At 53.1% G+C, this 18,448-nt stretch overlaps 2 protein-coding genes across 2 annotated transcripts; one reads left to right on the top strand and one right to left on the bottom strand.

Moving 5' to 3' along the window:
- The first annotated feature begins 1,448 nt into the window (after nt 1-1,448).
- Nucleotides 1,449-10,228, top strand: map1lc3c (microtubule-associated protein 1 light chain 3 gamma). The gene is made up of 4 exons (XM_080184927.1): nt 1,449-1,658; nt 3,028-3,083; nt 6,428-6,534; nt 9,641-10,228. Exons 1-4 carry the CDS (start codon nt 1,601-1,603, stop codon nt 9,816-9,818), a joined length of 399 nt encoding a protein of 132 aa, XP_080041053.1. The 5' UTR covers nt 1,449-1,600; the 3' UTR covers nt 9,819-10,228.
- Nucleotides 10,229-11,307: 1,079 nt separating this feature from the next.
- Nucleotides 11,308-18,348, bottom strand: LOC145340460 (uncharacterized). The gene is made up of 5 exons (XM_080184928.1): nt 18,287-18,348; nt 15,694-15,753; nt 13,425-13,508; nt 11,991-12,074; nt 11,308-11,783 (listed from the first exon to the last, which is right to left on the bottom strand). Exons 1-5 carry the CDS (start codon nt 18,342-18,344, stop codon nt 11,734-11,736), a joined length of 336 nt encoding a protein of 111 aa, XP_080041054.1. The 5' UTR covers nt 18,345-18,348; the 3' UTR covers nt 11,308-11,733.
- Between the last annotated feature and the right edge of the window lie 100 nt (nt 18,349-18,448).

The raw sequence follows: 18,448 nt of genomic DNA, 5'->3' as shown, positions 1-18,448 counted from the left end.
ATCCACCTAACCTGCACATCTTTGGACACTAAGGGCAATTTAGCATGGCCAATCCACCTAACCCACACATCTTTGGACACTAAGGGGCAATTTAGCATGGCCAATCCACCTAACCAACACATCTTTGGACACTAAGGGACAATTTAGCATGGCCAATCCACCTAACCCACACATCTTTGGACACTAAGGGGCAATTTAGCATGGCCAATCCACCTAACCAACACATCTTTGGACACTAAGGGACAATTTAGCATGGCCAATCCACCTAACCCACACATCTTTGGACACTAAGGGACAATTTAGCATGGCCAATCCACCTAACCCACACATCTTTGGACACTAAGGGGCAATTTAGCATGGGCCAATCCACCTAACCAACACATCTTTGGACACTAAGGACAATTTAGCATGGCCAATCCACCTAACCCACACATCTTTGGACACTAAGGGGCAATTTAGCATGGCCAATCCACCTAACCAACACATCTTTGGACACTAAGGGACAATTTAGCATGGCCAATCCACCTAACCCACACATCTTTGGACACTAAGGGGCAATTTAGCATAGCCAATCCACCTAACCTGCACATCTTTGGATACTAAGGGGCAATTTAGCATGGCCAATCCACCTAACCTACACATCTTTGGACACTAAGGGGCAATTTAGCATGGCCAATCCACCTAACCTACACATCTTTGGACACTAAGGGGCAATTTAGCATGGCCAATCCACCCCGCCCCCTCCCTTTGCCCTTTCCAACTCCACCCCCTCCCTCACCAGGCCCAGGACAGGGAACCTCGGCTAGATGTTTAACCTTGGGGGGCGTCACATTCCACAATCCTTTCCTCTCTTCCGATATCTGCACTTAGGGTGGCACGGTGGGTTAGCACCACTGCCTCACAGCGCCAGGGACCTGGATTCAATTCCAGCTTTGTGTGACTGTCTGTGTGGAGTTTGCACATTCTCCCCGTGTCTGCGTGGGTTTCTCCGGGTGCTCAGGTTTTCTCCCACAGTCCAAAGATGTGTAGGTCAGGTGGATTGGCCGTGCTAAATTGCCCCTTAGTGTCAAGGAGGTTAGCAGGGTAAATGCAGGGGGTTACAGTGATAGTGAGTGGGCTTGTTGTCAGTGCAGACTCACTTAGTCGAATAGCCCCTTTCTGCCCTGTGGGGATTCTAAGTGGGATTTGAACCCAGTAAGTGGGGGAGGACACCCACTGTGTCACAACCAATTGAAGAAATGCTTCAAAAGGGGTGGGGGAAGGAGTGTGAGTAATTAGACAGCTCTTTCCAGGAGCTAGCACAGAGGAGAGGGGCCGAACGGGCCTCCTTGGGGGCGCTGCTGTCAGTCAGCGGACCGTCCCCTCCCTTCACCCAGTGACTGAGAGTCACAAGGAAGGGTTTGTGGAAATGAAACCTCCTCCTGACTCAATGAGACCTCTGGCTGCATTCTGCGAACAGCTCCAATTGGGAGGGAGCTGAATGGTCCGTGGGGCTAATTCTGGGTGGGCTGGGCGATTGTTTCTTTAAGAGGGGCCAGTGGAAGAGAGACAGGAATCCAATTCTCCCGACTTTAGGGAGTGTCAGTCTTGTACAGAGTCCATGGCTCCTTCAGAACGACGCCAGACATGTAGATCCTTCAAGGAGAGACGCAGTTTCTGTAAGGACAGCACCCATTTGTCAATTACATTGTTCTCCTGTAAATTATACACTTGCAGAGTTTTCCCTCCCTGGTCAGTTATTTCCCCCCTTTTTGCAGAGTTCTCTCTCACTCTCTCTGTTCAGTTACTCCCCCCTTTTTGCAGAGTTTTCTCTCTCTCACTCTCTCTGTTCAGTTGCTCCCCCCTTTTTTTTGCAGAGTTCTCTCTCTCTCTCTCTGGTCAGTTACTCCCCCCTTTTTGCAGAGTTTTCTCTCTCTCTCTGGTCAGTTATTTCCCCCCTTTTTGCAGAGTTTTCTCTCTCTCTCTGGTCAGTTATTTCCCCCCTTTTTGCAGAGTTCTCTCTCTCTCTCTCCCTGGTCAGTTACTCCCCCCTTTTTTTGCAGAGTTCTCTCTCTCTCTGGTCAGTTACTCCCCCCTTTTTGCAGAGTTCTCTCTCTCTTTCTCTCTCTCTCTGGTCAGTTGTTCCCCCCTTTTTGCAGAGTTCTCTCTCTCTCTCTGGTCAGTTACTCCCCCCTTTTTTTGCAGAGTTCTCTCTCTCTCTGGTCAGTTACTCCCCCCTTTTTGCAGAGTTCTCTCTCTCTTTCTCTCTCTCTCTGGTCAGTTGTTCCCCCCTTTTTTGCAGAGTTCTCTCTCTCTCACTCTCTCTCTGGTCAGTTACTCCCCCCTTTTTTGCAGAGTTCTCTCTCTCTCACTCTCTCTCTGGTCAGTTACTCCCCCCTTTTTGCAGAGTTCTCTCTCTCTCTTTCTCTCTCTCTGGTCAGTTGTTCCCCCTTTTTTGCAGAGTTCTCTCTCTCTTTCTCTCTCTCTGTTCAGTTGCTCCCCCCTTTTTGCAGAGTTCTCTCTCTGTTCAGTTGCTCCCCCCTTTTTGCAGAGTTCTCTCTCTGTTCAGTTGCTCCCCCCTTTTTGCAGAGTTCTCTCTCTGTTCAGTTGCTCCCCCCTTTTTGCAGAGTTCTCTCTCTGTTCAGTTACTCCCCCCTTTTTGCAGAGTTCTCTCTCTCTCTAATCAGTTACTCCCCCCTTTTTGCAGAGTTCTCTCTCTCTCTCCCTGGTCAGTTGCTTCCCCCCTTTTTGCAGAGTTTTTTCTCTCTCTCTCTGGTCAGTTCCTACATTTGTAGATGTCACATGGTTTGGTCACTCACTTTGCAGAATTTCCAAACTTTCTGGAACTGTGGTGGGGTTTTTTTTGGGGGGGGGGGGTTAAAAAAAGTACTGAAACTTTTTCCACTCTCAGACCTGGGTTTACTGAAACAATCCTGTACATTTAATTTATCAATATTATTAGCTGAAGGACTCTGTATCTGTCCTTCAGAACGAAGGAAATTTAAATCAGTTATATGAAAAATAAAACTTTTTTTTGCTGTTTTGTAGCTCTAAGGAGAAGTGAAGTGATCAACATCAGGAACAGATACCCGAATAAACTACCGGTCAGTAACCTCAACACTGGGGAACAGGGGGTGGGGGGTAAACAGATAGATGTCTTTGTAAGGGCAGGGGGTGGGTGTGTGTTTTGAGGAGGGGGAGAAAGTGGGTGGGGAGGGAGAAGAGGGTGGGATGAATGGGGGGGGGGTAGTGTGTGTAGGGAAAGGAGGGGGGGTTTGGTGTGTGTGTATGGGAGAGAGGGCAGGGGAAATGTGTGGGGGAGAGAGGGGGGTTGTTGAGGGGTGGATGTGTGTGGGGAGAAGAGGGTTGGATTGGGGGGGGGGGGTAGGGAAAAGTGTGTGGAGGGGAGTGTGTGTTGGGGGGGGGGGGTGGTGGCATTGGTGTATGGGAGAGAAGAGGGTGAGATGAATTGGGGGGTGGTGTGTGTGTGGGAGAGGGTGGGTGGATGTGTGTGTGTGTGTGGGGAGAAGAGGGTGGGGGTGTGGTGGGGGGAGGGAGAAGTGTGTGGAGGGGAGTGGGTGTGTTTGGGAGAGAGGGACAGGGGATGTGTGGGGGAGGGAGGGTGTAGGGGTGGTGTGTGTGTGGGAGAAAAGGCAAGGGGTGTGTGTGGGGGAGAGGGAGGGTGTGGGAGGTGGAAGTGTGTGGGGGAGAGGGAGGGTGTGGGAGGTGGAAGTGTGTGTAGAAGAGGGTGGGGGGAGGGAGAAGTGTGGGGAGGGGGTGTTTGTGGGGGGGGGAGAGAGGGGCAGGGGGGGTGTGTGGGGAAAGGACGGGGGTGTGTGTGAGATTGCATACCTCGTCCTTCTTGAAGTCTCGGTAAGCTGTGACCTCATTAAATGAACCATTTATAACGGTGCATGAATTAAATCAAGCTTTTTTTTTCAAGTTAGATCTGTGTGGGGGGGCTAGAAATAAACCATTCGGCCCATCGAGTCTGTGTTCCCTCCGCTCAATGAGATTGTGACTGATCTGATGTGATAAACCCAGTTTCCCACCTTATCCCCTCGGTTCCCCCCCCCACTGATAATCTGTCTCTCTCTCGACCTTGTCAGAAGTCTCTCAACACCAGGTTAAAGTCCGACAGGGTTATTTTGGAGTGAACGCCACTAGCTTTCGGGGCTCTGTCCCTCTCTCAGGTTCTGGTCTTTAAACAGGGCTTAGAAAGACACGGTTTACAGATTTGAGGAAATTCTCCAAGGCGGCCTTCACGACACACGACAGCGCAGAGTTGCTGAGCAGAGACTGATAGCCAAGTTCCGCACACACGAGGACAGTCTCAACAGGGATCTTGGATTCATGTCACACTATCTGTAACCACCCCCCCATGACCTGTCTGGGCTTCTAAAATCTCACTATCCTGTCTGGAGACAATACACATCTCTTTAAACTGCGCTTAATGCTATCTCCGCTCACATTGTCTGTAACTTTTTAAGATTTGATTAGCCGTAAAAGACTCACATTCTAATCAGTATTCACATCTGTAAACTGCGTGCTGTTTATATGCTCTGTTTGAGACCAGAACTCTCCGCTCACCTGACAAACCCCAAAAAGCTGGTGGGTTTACTATCAAATAAACCTGTTGGACTTTAACCTGGTGTTGTGAGACTTCTTACTGTGTTTATCCCAGTCCAACGCCGGCATCTCCACATCATCGGCCTTGGACAGACTCCCATTTCCCAGCCTGTCTGGGAAAGAATTCCACAGAATTGCTCCCCTCCGAGAGAGGAAGTTCCTCCTCCTCCTCCATTTTCAATGGGCAACCCCCTTACTCTGAGACGGTGCCCCTCTGCTCCTAGACACTCTCAGCATCTACCCTGTCAAACTCCCGCTGAGAATCTGATATCTCAGTAAGGTCGCCTCTTGTTCTTCTAAACCCCCAGTGAGCACAGGCCCCAAAACTACTCAACCTGTCCTCCATAAGAAAGTTCCTCCATAAGAAAGTCCCTCCGTGTGTCTAATACTTAAGGGAGAACAGAATTCTAATTATCAACCCTCATTCTGCAGTGGATTCAATATCCTGGGGGTTACCATTGACCAGAAACTGAACTGGACCCAGACGTATAAATACTGTGGTTACCAGAGCAGGTCAGAGGCTGGGAATCCTGCCGAGAGTAACTCACGTCCTGACTACCCCCCAAAGCCTGTCCACTGGGAATCCTGCAGAGAGTAACTCACCTCCTGACTCCCCCCAAAGCCTGTCCACTGGGAATCCTACAGAGAGTAACTCACCTCCTGACTCCCCCCCCAAAGCCTGTCCACTGGGAATCCTGTGGAGAGTAACTCACCTCCTGACTACCCCCCAAAGCCTGTCCACTGGGAATCCTGCAGAGAGTAACTCACCTCCTGACTCCCCCCAAAGCCTGTCCACTGGGAATCCTGCAGAGAGTAACTCATCACCTGACTCCCCCCCAAAGCCTGTCCACTGGGAATCCTGCGGGGAGTAACTCACCTCCTGACTCCCCCCCCAAAGCCTGTCCACCATCTACAAGGACACAAGTCAGGAGTGTGATGGAATACTCTCCACTTGCCTGGATGAGTGCGGCTCCCAACAACACTCGAGAAGCTCGACACCATCCAGGACAAAGCAGTCCCGCTCGATCGACACACTAACCACAAACACTCACTCCCTCCACCACCGACGCACAGTGACAGCAGTGTGTACCATCTACAAGATGCACTGCAGCGACTCACCAAGGCTCCTTCCACAGCACCTTCCAAACCCACCACCTCTACCACCTAGAAGGACAAGGGGGGGTTGGGGGCAGCAGACACATGGGGAACACCACCCCCTGCAAGTTCCCCCTCCGAGCCACTCACCATCCCGACTTGGAAATATATCGGCCGTTCCTTCACTGTGGCTGGGGTCAAAATCCTGGAACTCCCTCCCTAACAGCACTGTGGGTGTACCTACACCACACACAGGGACTGACTGATGTCCAATCACAATCCTGGAACTCCCTCCCTAACAGCACTGTGGGTGTACCTACACCACACACGGGGGGACTGACTGATGTCCAATCACAATCCTGGAACTCCCTCCCTAACAGCACTGTGGGTGTACCTACAAAATTTCCCTAGTCACCACACTCCTGTTTGGGTTACACTGAGGGAGAATTTAGCAGCTAACCAGCATGTCTTTCAGACTGGGAGGAAACTGGAGTGCCTGGAGGAAACCTACACAGACATGGGGAGAATGTGCAGACTCCACACAATGATCCAAGCCAGGAATTGAACCCAGGTCCCTGGAGCTGTGAGGCAGCAGTGTTAACCCACTGGCGAGGATATCGTTACCTGTCGCTTTGAACTGGAAATGGTCATATCTGATCTTGCAAAATGTTGCAGCTTTATCTTCATCCTCTCTCTCTCTCCTTCCGTCCCCTGCCCCACCCAGGTGATAGTGGAGCGTTATGCTAAGGAACGATCACTGCCACATTTGGACAAGTCCAAGTACCTGGTCCCTCTGGAGCTCAGTCTGTGTCAGTTCATGATCATCATCAGGTGAGCTGGGGTGGGGGGAGTCTCTCGATGCACTGGGGGGGAGGAGGAGGGGGTGCTGCTCCTTGCTAACTTCTCAGTTGCCAGTTCAGTAATCTGACATTTAAACTGGAAGGAAGCTTTGCTGATGGGAGGGGAAAAAAAAATTAGTTAGGAAGATTTAAATCCATTGCTTTTGGTTATGGGATTAGATTTTATTATTCCCACATGTATTGGGATACAGAAAATATTGTTTCTTGCGTGCTATACAGACAAAGCATACTGTTCATAGAGAAGGAAAGGAGAGGGTGCAGAGTGTAGTGTTACAGTCACAGCGAGGGTGTAGAGAAAGATCAGCTTAATGCGAGGTAGGTCCATTCAAAAGTCTGACAGCAGCAGGGAAGAAGCTGTTCTTGAGTCGGTCGGTACGGGACCTCAGACTTTTGTATCTTTTTCCCGACGGAAGAAGGTGGAAGAGAGAATGTCCGGGGTACGTGGGGGGTGGGTCCTTGATTATGCCGGCTGCTTTTCCCCGAGGCAGCGGGAAGTGTAGACGGAGTCAACGGATGGGAGGCTGGTTTGTGTGATGGGACTGGGCTACATTCACCACCCTTTTGTAGTTCCTTGTTTTATGTAGACACAGCTATCCACCCCATATCCCTGGCAACAGTTTACAGATTCAACTAGTCTGTTTGCAACCTCCTGTGTCCTGTTTGACCCCCTCTTTTTTTCTTTTCTCTGTCCCCCCCACCCACTCCTGCCCTCTTACCCCCCCCACCCCCAATAGAGATGAGCTTGCTATTTACACCCTACCCATAAAATGTCAATTTTTATCCCTTGTCATATTGGCCAGACCGCTTTAGCTATTCTGCTCTTAAAACTCCTCCTGCATGGCTTTGAGCTCCAACCCCTACACCCCTCGTAACCTCCTCCAGCCCCCCCACTCCCCTATCTCTGCAACCTCCTCCAGCCCCTTCACACCCTCTCTAACTACCTATACCCCCCTCCCTATCTCTGTAACCTTATCCAGCACCTACACCCCCTGCCTATCTCGATCTCCTCCAGCTCCCTCACCCCCTTCCCTCTCTGTAACCTCCTCCAGGTCCCTCACCCCCTTCCCTCTCTGTAACCTCCTCCAGCCCCCACACTCCCTTCCCTATCTCTGCAATCTCCTCCAGCCCCTTCACACCCTAACTACCTATACCCCCTCCCTATCTCTGTAACCTTATCCAGCACCTACACCCTCTGCCTATCTCAACCTCCAGCTCCCTACACCCCCTCCCTCTCTCGCCTCATCCAGCTCCCTACACTGCCTCCGAGATCCCCGCATCCCTCCAATTCCAGCCTCCTGAGCATGTCCCGATTCCCATTGCTCCTTTGGTGGCCGTACCTTCAGCTGCCTGGGGGGGGGGGGGGATCTTTAGGCTCTAGAATTTTGTCCCTCAACCCCTCCCCTTCTCTGAACAGCTTGCAGCGCACGAGGGCCATTCAGCCCATGATTTCATGGTATCTCTTTTTAGCCAATGCGGTGCAGAACAAATCCCATTTTCTCTCCATGGGCAACGTATCATCTGCTTCAACCCCACACCTCGAGATAATCGAACAATAATGCGTAAAGAAATTTATCCTGTCAAACAGTTACCAGGAGTTGATCTTGAACGTGCAGGAACAGTGCACCAGGTAGAGTTGTTAGCAAAGCAAATGGGACCTCGGCCTTCATCAGGGAGGATTTTGAGTGCACACAGGGAAAGTTCTGCTTCATTTTTGGTAGCCATGTAGGACATCTCCCCGCTGTAATCTCCTTTAGTCTCAAGACGTCATGTAAACACAGACACACGCAGGCTAAAAACCAGAAGTCAGATTTATTTAAGATTTAAAAAATTACATGGAAGCAAACCTACCAAAATAAGTTAGTCTGAGATGGGTTAAAATGTTTGTTTTTGTTTCTTCCTGGGTAAGCATTAGAACTCTTGGATAGAAGCAATGAGTGAACCTTTTTTTTTAAATAATACTGCAGACAATCGCATTTGAGGTTCATGGACTAATTTTAATCTCTTGGCAACAGTAGAGAATCCTACAGTGCAGAAGTAGGCCATTTGGCCCATCAAGTCTGCACTGACCATAATCCTATCCCCCATGAATTGACCCTAGCTGGTCTCCCTGACACTGAGGGGCAATTTAGCACGGCCCAATCCACCTACCCCCGCACAGCTTTGGACTGTGGGAAGAAACTGGAGCACTCGGAGGAAACCCAGTGCAGTGACCCCAAGCTGGGATTCGAACATGGGTCCCCAGGGCTGTGAGGCAACGCTGTGTGCCACTGTACCGCCCTACAGTGTTGAAAGAGGCCATTCAGCCCATCAAGTCTGCACTGACCACAATCCCACCCAGGCCCTAGCCATACACTTGCCATGGCTAATCCAATAACCTGCACATCTTTGGAGTGTGGGAGGAAACCCACACAGACATGGGGAGAATGTGCAAACCCCACACGAGCAGTGGCCCGAGCCAGGAAGCACCTAGGAGCACCCAGAGAAAACCCATGCAGACGCCGCACAGTGACCCAAGACTGGAATCGAACCCGGGTCCCTGGTGCTGGGAGTACACTGCTAGTTAAGACACGTAATCGGTATTGTGCTCCAGACCATAAATTCCTACATTACCTAGTTTGTTTAGACCGAGTTTTTAAATGATGAATGAGGTATTATTTGGGATCCTAATTTGGATTAAACAAGCGGGCCTTGTTCTGTTGAATAACAATCATGGCTAAATCTGCAGTGTTCCAAAGGCCTGGTTTCTCCCCTGTCTCCTCCTCCTCACCCTGTTTTTGGGTAGCTCAGTGGGTTAGCACTGCTGCCTCTGTGCCAGGGACCTGGGTTCGATTCCCAACTTGGGTCACTGTGTGTGGAGTCTGCATGTTCTCCCCATGTCTGTGTGGGTTTCCTCCCACAGTCTGAAAAGATGTGCAGGCTGGGTGGATTGGCCATGCTAAATACCCCCCCTTTGTGTCAGGGGGGGGATTAACATAGGGTAAATAAGTGGGGTTACAGGGATGGGGCCTGTGATCCTCCTTTGGCACTGTAGGGATTCTAAAATCTGCCTCTCCTTACCCACCCCCCACTCTCTGCAGGAGCCGGATGTCTCTCTCTTCGAGCCAAGCCTTCTACCTGATGGTGAATAACAGGAGTCTGGCCAGCATGTCCCTGACCATGGCAGAGATCTACGCTGAGTTCAAGGAGGAGGATGGCTTTCTCTACATGACCTACGCCTCCCAGGAGATGTTTGGCCTCCTCCCTAGGTGGGGCTGACTCCCAGCAGCTGGGCCTGACAAGCTCCATCTGGTTTTCCTGTCCCGTCTCCCCAGCTCTGCATTGTGTTGGGGAGGGAGGTGGTTTCTTTTTGTCCCTCGGGGACAGTGGTCTCAGACTGCCTGACCAATTGATGCAAGAAAAGGTGTTTGAAACAGATATTCCCAGTTTTTGTGGCTGTTTTCCCTGTGGTTTGAGAGGCTGTCACTGTGTGGTTTGGAACCAGTGTGGATCCCACGTGGAGCCACTGTTGCACATGTGGCTGGACTGAATAAAAACTATTGAAGTCTTGTCTGTTTCTGGTTTATGTGCAACATCAAAATAAGATTCTACTTGAAACAAAACAGCTTCTTTTCCGTATTAGCTAAGCTGTCGTGTAGCCTCACCAGAGCGTAAGAGAACATGTTGCATTTCTAGGCAGTGGGGATATATATACAGGAAAGTAGGGGGAAGAGAGATATAATTCAAATAAACCTCCAAAAATAACATGGCAGATTTATTTCAAAAGTAGGTACTTGAAAATAAAAATGAATGTGAGTGTAGGGATGGGGGGGAAAGCAAACTTGCTGGACAGTACACAGTCAGAGCAGCTCACGACAAGGTACCAACAAACAGAGCCTGCTGCTGGTACAAGACTGTTTTGGAAAGGAGCTCCCAACACTATTCCTATGTGTGTATACCACCCCCTTCTTTTTTTCCCCCCCTCCTCCAGCCATACAAAGTCAAACACTCCCAGGACAGGTACAGCACAGGGTTAGATACAGAGTAAAGCTCCCTCTACACTGTCCCCCCATCAAACACTCCCAGGACAGGTACAGCACGGGGTTAGATACAGAGTAAAGCTCCCTCTACACCGTCCCCCCCATCAAACAACTCCCAGGACAGGTACAGCACGGGGTTAGATACAGAGTAAAGCTCCCTCTACACCGTCCCCCCCATCAAACAACTCCCAGGACAGGTACAGCACGGGGTTAGATACAGAGTAAAGCTCCCTCTACACCGTCCCCCCATCAAACACTCCCAGGACAGGTACAGCACGGGGTTAGATACAGAGTAAAGCTCCCTCTACACCGTCCCCCCCATCAAACACTCCCAGGACAGGTACAGCACGGGGTTAGATACAGAGTAAAGCTCCCTCTACACCGTCCCCCCCATCAAACACTCCCAGGACAGGTACAGCACGGGGTTAGATACAGAGTAAAGCTCCCTCTACACCGTCCCCCCCATCAAACACTCCCAGGACAGGTACAGCACGGGGTTAGATACAGAGTAAAGCTCCCTCTATACTGTCCCCCCATCAAACACTCCCAGGACAGGTACAGCACGGGGTTAGATACAGAGTAAAGCTCCCTCTGCACTGTCCCCCCATCAAACACTCCCAGGACAGGTACAGCACGGGGTTAGATACAGAGTAAAGCTTCCTCTACACTGTTCCCCCCCCCCCAATCAAACACTCCCAGGACAGGTACAGCACGGGGTTAGATACAGAGTAAAGCTCCCTCTACACTGTCCCCCCCATCAAACACTCCCAGGACAGGTACAGCACGGGGTTAGATACAGAGTAAATCTGGGGCATTAGACAAGTTTGGGGATGAGTGTAAGTCCTGCATTGTACAGCAACAGCCAGAAACAAGTCAGTGCAATATTTCTTTAATTCTGTGTGTTAAAAAGAGGTGGTGATGGGCAGAGAGGGAGGGGGAGTGAGGATGGAGATTGCATCGAGAGAAAATATCTACCAGTTTCACTTCACCGGGGCTGGACATCCTCATCCTCAGTCCCCACCCTCTCCCTTCTATTTCCAAATTTAAAAAACCCCCTCCCACGCGGTGTCCTCAGAGCCCTGCGAAGGTGTGACAGGTGGCTCTGAGATACTGGAGGGGGGAGAGAGACGCTGCGATCCATGGCTGCCCCTGTCTCAGGTCTCGGGGTTCATCTGCAAGTCATCCTGGGGCAAATAGGCAAAAACTGCAAAAGAAATGACAGGCTGTGGGTTTGGCCGCGCGCCTGGGGGTACACAACATCAACTACAGAATCCACACAGCCCAGCTCCTCACCCTCCTGCCCACCATCCCATGGGGGACGGGGTGACGGGACAAGTGACGAGGGGAGGCGGGGGGGGAGGAAATGAGGGAGGGGGACAAGGATGAGGATGAGGGATAGGGGTGTGTGTACCTGTGCCATCAGCGATGCTGCGTCCCGGGAGCCCCCTGACCACACTCTGGGAGCTCAGGCGAAGTCCCGACGTCTCGGGGAGAGCTGCAAAAGGTGACAGAGTCAGCGCTAAACCCAGGGGCACTGAGAAACACCCAGACAGCACACACCCCAACCCACTCCCCTCTACCCCCCCACCCACCCAACGCACTCACCTCTCCCCCCCACGCCACAAACTCACCGTCCCGACCCCCCCACGCCACACAAAGTCAAACACTCCCAGGACAGGTACAGCACGGGGTTAGATACAGAGTAAAGCTCCCTCTACACTGTCCCCCATCAAACACTCCCAGGACAGGGACAGCACGGGGTTAGATACAGAGTAAAGCTCCCTCTACACTGTCCCCTCATCAAACACTCCCAGGACAGGTACAGCACGGGGTTAGATACAGAGTAAAGCTCCCTCTATACTGTCCCCCCATCAAACACTCCCAGGACAGGTACAGCACGGGGTTAGATACAGAGTAAAGCTCCCTCTACACTGTCCCCCCATCAAACACTCCCAGGACAGGTACAGCACGGGGTTAGATACAGAGTAAAGCTCCCTCTACACTGTCCCCCCATCAAACACTCCCAGGACAGGTACAGCACGGGGTTAGATACAGAGTAAAGCTCCCTCTACACTATCCCCCCATCAAACACTCCCAGGACAGGTACAGCACGGGGTTAGATACAGAGTAAAGCTCCCTCTACACTGTCCCCCCATCAAACACTCCCAGGACAGGTACAGCACGGGGTTAGATACAGAGTAAATCTGGGGCATTAGACAAGTTTAGGGATGAGTGTAAGTCCTGCATTGTACAGCAACAGCCAGAAACAAGTCAGTGCAATATTTCTTTAATTCTGTGTGTTAAAAAGAGGTGGTGATGGGCAGAGAGGGAGAGGGAGGGGGAGTGAGGATGGAGATTGCATCGAGAGAAAATATCTACCAGTTTCACTTCACCGGGGCTGGATATCCTCATCCTCAGTCCCCACCCTCTCCCTTCTATTTCCAAATTTAAAAAACCCCCTCCCACGCGGTGTCCTCAGAGCCCTGCGAAGGTGTGACAGGTGGCTCTGAGATACTGGAGCGGGGAGAGAGACGCTGCGATCCATGGCTGCCCCTGTCTCAGGTCTCGGGGTTCATCTGCAAGTCATCCTGGGGCAAATAGGCAAAAACTGCAAAAGAAATGACAGGCTGTGGGTTTGGCCGCGCGCCTGGGGGTACACAACATCAACTACAGAATCCACACAGCCCAGCTCCTCACCCTCCTGCCCACCGTCCCATGGGGGACGGGGTGACGGGACAAGTGACGAGGGGAGGCGGGGGGGGGGGGGGGGGGGGGGAGAAAAAAACAAGTGGGGGGGGGAAACCGAGGTGGGGGGGATGAGGATGAGGGATAGGGGTGTGTGTACCTGTGCCATCAGCGACGCTGCGTCCCGGGAGCCCCCTGACCACACTCTGGGAGCTCAGGCGAAGTCCCGACGTCTCGGGGAGAGCTGCAAAAGGTGACAGAGTCAGCGCTAAACCAGGGGCACTGAGAAACACCCAGACAGCACACACCCTCACTCACCACCCCCACCCCAACCCACTCCCCCCCCCCAACCCACTCCCCACCATCCCAACCCATCTCCACCCTCCCCAACCCATTCCCCACTCACCGCCACCCCCCCCAACCCATTCCCCACTCACCGCCACCCCCCCCAACCCATTCCCCACTCACCGCCACCCCCCTCAACCCATTCCCCACTCACCGCCACCCCCCTCAACCCATTCCCCACTCACCGCCACCCCCCTCAACCCATTCCCCACTCACCGCCCCCCACCCCAACCCATTCCCCACCATCCCGCCCCCCACCCCAACCCATTCCCCACCATCCCGCCCCCCACCCCAACCCATTCCCCACCATCCCGCCCCCCACCCCAACCCATTCCCCACCATCCCGCCCCCCACCCCAACCCATTCCCCACCATCCCGCCCCCCACCCCAACCCATTCCCCACCACCCCAACCCATTCCCCACCATCCCAACCCATTCCCCACCATCCCAACCCATTCCCCACCATCCCAACCCATTCCCCACCATCCCAACCCATTCCCCACCATCCCAACCCATTCCCCACCATCCCAACCCATTCCCCACCATCCCAACCCATTCCCCACCATCCCAACCCATTCCCCACCATCCCAACCCATTCCCCACCATCCCAACCCATTCCCCACCATCCCAACCCATTCCCCACCATCCCAACCCATTCCCCACCATCCCAACCCATTCCCCACCATCCCAACCCATTCCCCACCATCCCAACCCATTCCCCACCATCCCAACCCATCTCCACCCCCCCCCAACCCATTCCCCACTCACCGCCCCCCGCCCAACCCATTCCCCACTCACCGCCCCCCCCCCAACCCATTCCCCACTCACCGCCACCCCCCCAACCCATTCCCCACTCACCGCCAACCCCTCCAACCCATTCCCCAATCACCGCCACCCCCCCAACCCATTCCCCACTCACCGCCACCCCCCCCAACCCATTCCCCACCCCACTCCCCCCCCCACCACTCACCATCCCCCACCCCACTCCACCCCCACACGCACTCACCATCCCCCACCCAACTCCCCCCCCCACGTACTCACCATCCCCCACCCAACTCCCCCCCCCCACGTACTCACCATCCCCCACCCCACTTCCCCCCCACACACTCACCATCCCCCACCCCACTTCCCCCCCCACACACTCACCATCCCCCACCCCACTTCCCCCCCCACACACTCACCATCCCCCACCCCACTTCCCCCCCACACACTCACCATCCCCCACCCCACTCCCCTCCCCACGCACTCACCATCCCCCACCCCACTCCCCCCCCTCGCACTCACCATCCCCCACCCCACTCCCCCCCCACGCACTCACCATCCCCCACCCCACTTCCCCCCCCACACACTCACCATCCCCCACCCCACTTCCCCCCCCACACACTCACCATCCCCCACCCCACTTCCCCCCCCACACACTCACCATCCCCCACCCCACTTCCCCCCCCACGCACTCACCATCCCCACCCCACTCCCCTCCCCACGCACTCACCATCCCCCACCCCACTCCCCCCCCCACGCACTCACCATCCCCCACCCCACTCCCCCCCCACGCACTCACCACCCCCCACCCACTCCCCCCCCACGCACTCACCACCCCCCCACCCCACTCCCCCCGCCACGCACTCACCACCCCCCACCCCACTCCCCCCCCACGCACTCACCACCCCCCACCCCACTCCCCCCCACGCACTCACCACCCCCCACCCCACTCCCCCCCCACGCACTCACCATCCCCCACCCCACTCCCCCCACAACGCACTCTCCATCCCCCCCCCCCACGCACTCTCCATCCCCCACCCCACTCCCCCCCACAACGCACTCTCCATCCCCCCCCCCACGCACTCTCCATCCCCCACCCCACTCCCCCCCACAACGCACTCTCCATCCCCCCCCCCCACGCACTCTCCATCCCCCACCCCACTCCCCCCCACAACGCACTCTCCATCCCCCCCCCCCCCCAACGCACTCTCCATTCCCCACCCCAACCACCACCCCCCCCCAAACACTCACCATCTCCCCCACCCCCCTCCGACGGGAGCTCTGCTTGCTGAGGGAAGTGCGGCTGATTAAAAGTCACTTACCCCTGGACTGGTTCAGGATCGAGCTCAGATCCACGGCTCCTATACTATCCAGAAATTTACCTGAAAGAGAGAAGCGGTAACGATGAGGTGACCGGAAGCCGCACCAACAATCGCTTGGTCAGACGGAATTGCAGCGCCGCCGAATAAACAAAAACACATCCAGTCAAAGCTTTTCGTCTTGCACTCAGCAGGACAGATACGCCAGAATACGGAATTCTCCAACAACAATTCGTACTGTGTGGGAGGAGAGCGCTGATCGGTTGGCGAGTGGACTCTAATGGTTCAAGGTAAAGGGTTTCCCCCCACATCTCCTTGGGAAGACATTTGTTGCCCTCGGCAATCGTCACACGCAGATTATCTGGCCTCTTAACCCACTGCTATTTCTCAGAGTTTGCTGCGTGCAAATTGGCTGTGATGTCACTGACATTACCACGGTCGCTACAATTCGAGAAGGCTGGGTGGCACGGTGGTTAACACTGTGCCAGGGGCCTGGATTCGATTCCAGCCTTGGGTGACTGCGTGGAGTTTGCATATCCTCCTTACGTCGGCATCAGATTCCTCCGGGTGCTCCGGTTTCCTCCCACAGTCCAAAGATGTGCAGGTTAGATGGATTGGCCATGCTAAATTGTCCCTTAGTGTCCAAAGATGTGCGGGTTAGATGGATTGGCCATGCTAAATTGTCCCTTAGTGTCCAAAGATGTGCAGGTTAGGTGGATTGGCCATGCTAAATTGTCCCTTAGTGTCCAAAGATGTGCAGGTTAGGTGGATTGGCCATGCTAAATTGTCCCTTAGTGTCCAAAGATGTGCGGGTTAGGGGGATTAACAGGGTAACGACGTGGGGTTGCAGCCCTACTGGAGAGTTGATAGGTCGATGGAGTTCCACAATTGGCTGTGTTGTGCTTTGGGAAGGACCGAGATGTGCTGCAGTAAAGCAAAACCTCAGAAGGTGTCACGTTGCCCTGAGCGACATTAATGTTCACGAGGCAATCACATGCGTGTCCCTGCGTTTTGTCCCACATTCCTCTACGTTCGCCAACCTCCAGCTGCTCGCGTGAATGGTGACGGTGGCACAGTGGGTTAACGCCGTTGCCTCACAGCGCCAGGGACCCAGGTTCGATTCCGGTCTCGGGTCACTGTCTGTGTGGAGTCTGTACGTTCTCCCCGTGTCGGCGTGGGTTTCCTCCGGGTGCTCCAGTTTCCTCCCACAGTCCAAAAGTACATGCTGGTTAGGTGCTAAATTCTCCCTCAGTGTGCCCGAACAGGCGCCGGAGTGTCGGCAACTAGGGGATTTTCACAGTAACTTCATTGCAGTGTTAATATAAGCCTTAATTGCGACATGAATAAATAAATAAATAAACAAAGGTGTTTCCGACACCCCGACATTTTGAAAACTCGAGTTAACTACACTTAACCCTTAATATTTGTATCTTTGTTGTTGGTTCTTTGCCCTCTCACTATGTACTCTGACGCTAATCACAAACATACTACGCTTTATCTTAATTGAAGGCCTTTTGCAAAAAAAATATATTACATCTACCATGTCACCCATATCAACCCTCCCCTTGCTTCAAAGGATTGCTGGTTGGACTGCAACCTCTTCTCTGCAATCTGATCTGATTCTTTCTTTCATTAAATTTTGGGTTTCTGTGTTCGAGTCAAAGTTTTCTTAGCTTCCTGACCATAGACGTAGGCTCGGGTGCACTAGACTTCTTCCATCTCCTTTGGATATACAGGGGGGTGCAATCCTGTCTGAGCAGCGACTGTTCAGTGGCAATATTTAGTGAATTGAAAACTGTACCTTTTACAGAACGTTTGGACGCTACGGAAACCACGCTCGGGGTTTCCAGGGGAGTGAACCAGTGTAGCTGTAAAAAAAAGGGTCAACATTCAGATACTGGGTCTCAGTGTCTCAATGTTTTCCTTACACCAGCCAGGGGAGGAGAGGGGTGCAGTTTGGACATGAGTTATCCCAGTGGCAACCAGTGTCCGTAACACTGATCCCAGTGAAAGATCACGCACCAGCACTTCTGAGAATCTCAAATAAAGTACCTTCAACAAAAAACAGAAAATCGCTGGAAAATCTCAGCAGGTCTGACAGCATCTGTGGGGAGAGAATAGAGCCAACGTTTCAAGTCTGGATGACCCTTTGTCAGACAGGGCATTTATCTTTTGCTGCTAACCCTGACTGTTTTCTACCTTGGTCCGCAGAGACTGGGGCCTTACTGAAGGCATTTTCGAGATCTAAGTATATCACATCGACCACACTTCCCGTATCTACTCTCGCAAAGAATTCAGACTGATTCTTTCCGCTTGGATTCTGTTTGGATCACATTCCATTGCGTTGTGGGCTTCCAGATCTTGGAGTAAGGAGTCCCGACTTTTGATGTTAAGCTAACCGGTCTCCAACAACCTGGTCTATTGCACTTGTAAATATCCAAATCTCTCTAGTTGTCTGCTAGCCCTCTTTGGGAAGGGGGGGGGGGGTCCATGCACTTTCCTAACGAATTCTCGACACCCATTGTGTCGCAGACGGTTTTTGATATCGGGGGATGCCAGCCAATCAGGGCGATACTTAGTTTGTTGGAGGCCGTACCTTTTATGGAGGCTTCAGGTCCTAGGGGGCTTCCATCAGCTCTTCCGATTATGTCCATTGACATGCCTGCAAAACAGACGCAACGTTACGATGGTCAGATCCTGCAAGTTCTTTTAGACATGTTTCCACGTCAGGCGGCTTGGCTTCTCCTGTGGTGACCGA

Source organism: Carcharhinus amblyrhynchos, unplaced genomic scaffold (assembly GCF_965287045.1).
Source record: "Carcharhinus amblyrhynchos unplaced genomic scaffold, sCarAmb.v2.hapA chromosome_1041, whole genome shotgun sequence".
Taxonomy (NCBI): Eukaryota; Metazoa; Chordata; class Chondrichthyes; order Carcharhiniformes; family Carcharhinidae; genus Carcharhinus; species Carcharhinus amblyrhynchos.
Note: the sequence above shows the minus strand (reverse complement) of the source record. Positions and strands in the feature narration are given on the sequence as shown.